Here is a 4,878-nt window from a genome sequence, read left to right as displayed (position 1 = left end):
CTAGAACTAAAACAAGTCTATATGAGTGAGGTTTTCCACGTATGGACAAAGAAGTAGGGCTCACATGTAGCTGCAGTTTCTCCCCCCGCGAGCAGGGCTGGGTGGTGAGTGGCGAGCAGGGGGCTGGGCCGCCTGCCTGAGGCGCGGGCTGAGCTGCCCGCGATGTCCTAAGGATGGCCTAAGGGTTACTTGCGTGTTTAGCGCCGCAGCTGGGGCTGCACAGCACAGGGGTGTCAGCCACTCCACTGCCGCCGCCGACTCCCAGCCCTTCAGAGCGCAAGCTGTTCCAGCCGTTCCATCGCTCTGGCCGGCACTGATGGATTAATGGGAGGAAATGTTTATAGAATGGTTCAGGTTTCCTAAGAGAGTGGAATGAAATCCCCCTCAGCAATGATCAGCAAGCTCAGGTCATGCAGCAGTTTGAAGAAGCCTGACTGGCAGGAATGCAAAGGTTTTTTCAAAAAGGAAACTTGACAAGTGAGTGATTCTGGGGAGCAGGGAGAGGTGTTTTCAAATAAAAGATGTGGCTTTTCTAGAGAGGTAGCATGAATGGGGCTAGCTCTTAAAAGAACTTTTAAATCAGTAGTTCGTACTCTGTAAATGTAAAAGGTTAAGTTTGAGGGCACAGTGTCTAAATAAAATAGTGCCCTCAAAGTGCACCTCTTACATACTATGCTTAGTAAATGAAACCATATTGCTGTGCTATCACAGCTACTATGATGGCCTCTAGCTAAGGTCTCTCTTCTGTAACTTAAATTTTAGTATAGGCATAGTTTAAGTTACAGGAAGGGTGAGGAACCAGATGAGGAGGCTGAAATCATTGTGTGAAATGAAAAATCATCATTTCACAGGTGTACTTTTCTGTTTGTTGGGGCACTTTCCATGATTCTAGCAACACAGCTTAAGATCTAAACATTCATTTCAGTTTAAAAAATTTTGTAAAATAGACCATTCCATTGAAGCTATCAGCTTTCAGATGACTGTGATAAGAAAGAATGTAGGCTTCAGGCTAGCTATTAAGATTAAAGTAAAATTCACCTGAACAAAACTGCAGCTAGAGAAGGTGCTGTGGGGGAAGAAAAAAAAAAAAAAACAAACCAGTTCAAGACACTGCTCTTTGAAAGCCACTGAAAAGGACCTAGTCCTTAGTGATTCCCTAGGACACTCCTCCAGTCAAAGTGAGGATTTAATTTACAGCACTTGTAGCACCCTCCAGTTCTCAATCCCCAAGTTCCTTTGGAATGGGAAGAGAGCATTATCCTTAATTTCTAGATAAGGAACTGGTTTATCAGCTTGCCCTCAGCAAGAGGCAGAGCCTGGAAGAAAACTTGGCTAAGATGCAAGTACCTCAAGTGAGGGCAGACATTTGAAACCAGCTATCTCAAAATGTGCTCTTCTATTGTGAGGGGCTGGTAATCAGAACAGCCAGTTTCAAGTCACAGCTGAGTTTCTGGTCAATGCATTCACCAGAAAGTCTCTTGCATCTCCCATAACAAAGTGAGGGTGAAAACACTACTCGCAGAGCTTCCCCCCATTCTAAAACCTGCCAAGTGTTCAAAGACTAAAAGAACTTCATTAGAGTCTTTGTATTAAAAATTATTTATTTAGTGATCTGTACATGGGGTGAAGCAGGGCCTCATACAGACCTTCAAAAAAAATCAAGTAAAAACATAAATACATATTTTCTTACAAAAATGAGATTTACAAAATATACATACTGCACTTGTCTTACACACTTTTTTTTTTTCTTCTTCCACGTGCACGTTATAAGAGACAAAACCCCAAGCCCTGCAAGTCTGAAATCAGATCTACTGAAGGATTTGGCTGATGAGCCCATTCCTGATGCCCAGACTGCTGGTACGCCCTCAGACAGCAGCAGTCTGTTCCCCCTCACCCTGAACAGTTTTTTTTCTTTTTTAAGTTTCGTTCCAGACACTTTTCCCCAAAAAACGTGAAGAGCAGCTATAGGTTGGAGACTTGCTAAAAATCCAGAATTTCCTATTTTGTCCTTAGACAAGAATATACACACACACATATATACTGATAAAAACAACCCTTCAGTGAATATAAAGGTAAAGTAGTATGTAAAAAATAAAATATGAACAAAACTTAAAAATTTTCAGAATAGAAAAATCTGTCACATTTCTAAAAGAAAACAATGTAGTTGTTGATTAATTTTTGAAAGTTCTTCCTTCCAAGGCGTGATCACTGGAAACTTAACCAGCTGTATTTTAGCCGAAATGAGAAGGGTCCTCACTTGCAGTAACTGCTTGCTTTTAAACCCCAACCCCAGCCCCCTCCTGCACCACGAGTCATTGCCATGCAGCTCAGGGAACCTGAGGAGCAGGCAAAGGGTCCATCGTGAGCCAAAAGGATTCCTCCTGTCCCCAGAATCCGGCTGTGTATTGACTTTGTCTGCAGTGACCTCACTGCAAAGCAGGAGAGAAAGCAGGTTTATGGGAAGGAAAGAAAAAACCCCATCTTTACATTACATATTTCAATGGCTCTTGTTTTGGCAGGTGCTCTCGGTTAAGCTCTTCTTGCCCTCTAAATCTTGCGTTTCCTTCAGCTTAGAAAAGCGACCCATATTGAACGGTAGGAAAACATCCTGCCTCCTCCTTTTTTCATAAAAGGAATGTTTATTTCTGCGAGCTCCACATCCCAGGGTGAACCTTTTTGTCAGTTTGCCCGTAAAAACCGATCCCATGCTTATGCCTTTCTACATAGAAAACACTTTTGTTTCCCCCTTTGTCTCCTAGAACAAAGGCAAGGGGGAAAAGCCTTCTGCTGAAAAGCAACAAGTCATTTCTTTTCAGGGTGTGGAATAGCAACCCCCTCCTTCCCCACAGCAGCAAGAACAACAGACTGAGGGCCAAGTTTTTACTTTGAAACAATTACAACAGGTATCACTGAGGTAAAAAGGAACTTGTGAGCTGACAGAACAGAGGCATCTCCCCAGCACACGATCGGGCTGTAGCCGGCTGTGCAGTACTCACGTGATGGCTCCGCCGAGCTGGAAGGAGCAGGCAGCGAGTCAGGCTCAGGAGTTACCCTGCCCGCGCTGCAGTTCGGCCCCGGCAATTCAGGGATTATTGGGCTACTTCTCGGCAGCGGTAGCTCAACAGATCTGGCTTCCCCTCCCTCTTGTCCAAAGCAAGGCAGGATGATTTTAGTTGGGTTGGAGTTTTTTTTTCCTGGACAGGGGTAGCAAGGGGTAGAGAGAAGTAGAGGGACTCCTGGGGTGAAGGACTCTCCTATCCCACCAGTGGCCTCTTTTTTCAGTCCTCTTCCACTTAGCTGGGCCTAAGCACCACTGAACACAGTTTGACTGATCCTTTATGCGATAATTATTATTATTTTTTTTTTCAAACCTTCTGTGAGGAAGAAAAAGTTTGGAAAAGCCTCCCTTCCTCCCTCTTCAGGGAGCCATTGCCCTGCCCTTCTGCCGAGTATGTGTCTCCTCTGCATGTGTGCATGCGTGAGTGTGTGTGTGCCAGAGGGAACAGGGGGGTCTCATACTGCTGTCTCGCCTTTGCTGCCGGTGCTGAGTCTGTGGTAGAAGCGTCGCCAGGACTGAAGGGTTTTGCCAGACCAGATCCAGAAGCCAGTCGTGATCCCAACAATCATGGTCATGAGGTACTTGATCATGAAGACAGTGAAGTCTGGGCTCATAGGAGCAAAGTGGCTGGGACAGGGCACGGCATATGTTTTGCAAGTCTGGAGGAGCCACGTCTTCTCCCAGGTGCCACGGAAGGCCTGCTCATAGAAGTAACATGCCAGGACAATGGTGGCAGGCACCGTGTAGAGGACACTGAAGACACCAATGCGCACCATCAGCTTCTCCAGCTTCTCCGTCTTGGTGCCATCGTGCTTCATGATGGTGCGGATGCGAAACAAGGACACAAAGCCAGCCAGCAGGAAGGAAGTGCCAATGAAGAGATACACAAACAAGGGTGCCAGCACAAAGCCCCTCAGTGAGTCCACACTGTAGATACCTACGTAACACACCCCACTGAGTACATCCCCATCCACCTGCCCCATGGCCAAGATGGTGATGGTTTTGACAGCGGGCACAGCCCAGGCAGCCAGGTGGAAATACTGGGAGTTGGCCTCTATGGCCTCGTGGCCCCACTTCATGCCTGCAGCCAGGAACCAGGTGAGGGACAGAATGACCCACCAGATGGAGCTGGCCATGCCGAAGAAGTAGAGGATCATGAAGAGGATGGTGCAGCCTTCTTTCTTGGTGCCTTGGGCCACAGTGCGGTAGCCATCCTCAGAGAAGCGCTCCAGACACACCACCCGCTCCTCCAGCAGGAAGCCTGCGGCGTAGGCCACTGCCACCATGAAGTAGCAGCCCGAGAGGAAGATGATGGGCCGCTCCGGGTAGCTGAAACGGCGCATGTCTACCAGGTAGGTGAGCACGGTGAAGAGGGTGGAGGCGCAGCAGAGCACGGACCACACACCCACCCACAGCCGGGCAAATCGCACCTCCGCCTCCTTGAAGTACATGAGCCCGTTGGGCCGGGCTGGCTCACAGGGGGCCCCGCAGTCCCGCTCCCCCAGGAACCGGTAGCCCAAGTAAGAGGGCACTTTGAGCTGCCGCGGGCAGGAGAAGGAGAAACCAGAGGGCGGCTGTGGTGGGGTGAGAAAGTCAGGGAGGTAGCCAGCCGTGGGGTGGGCAGTGGCTCCCCCCCGGCCGCGCCGACCGCCAGGACCCTGGTGGGCGATCTGACGTGTTCTGCCCCACGCAGATCTCACCCGCACCGTGGACGGGGAAGTTCTCGCAGCGGAGCCGCTCTGGCCACTGGAAGCCGAACTTGTTCATGAGCGCCTCGCAGCCCTGGCGGGCCCGCTCGCAGAGGGAGCGGCAGGGCGGGA

General features: G+C 49.1%; 1 protein-coding gene across 1 annotated transcript; it reads right to left on the bottom strand.

Moving 5' to 3' along the window:
- Nucleotides 1-2,866: 2,866 nt before the first annotated feature.
- On the bottom strand, nucleotides 2,867-4,870 carry FZD7 (frizzled class receptor 7; the record flags this gene model as incomplete). Its single annotated transcript, XM_008931100.3, is given in 2 exon segments — nucleotides 2,867-4,665; nucleotides 4,667-4,870. Coding segments are annotated over 2 exon segments (1,356 nt in total), but the record flags the coding sequence as incomplete, so codon positions are not given.
- Between the last annotated feature and the right edge of the window lie 8 nt (nucleotides 4,871-4,878).

The sequence above is a fragment of the Manacus vitellinus genome, unplaced genomic scaffold, assembly GCF_001715985.3.
Source record: "Manacus vitellinus isolate BGI_N305 unplaced genomic scaffold, ASM171598v3 scaffold_20_pilon, whole genome shotgun sequence".
In the NCBI taxonomy this organism is placed as follows: Eukaryota; Metazoa; Chordata; class Aves; order Passeriformes; family Pipridae; genus Manacus; species Manacus vitellinus.
Note: the sequence above shows the minus strand (reverse complement) of the source record. Positions and strands in the feature narration are given on the sequence as shown.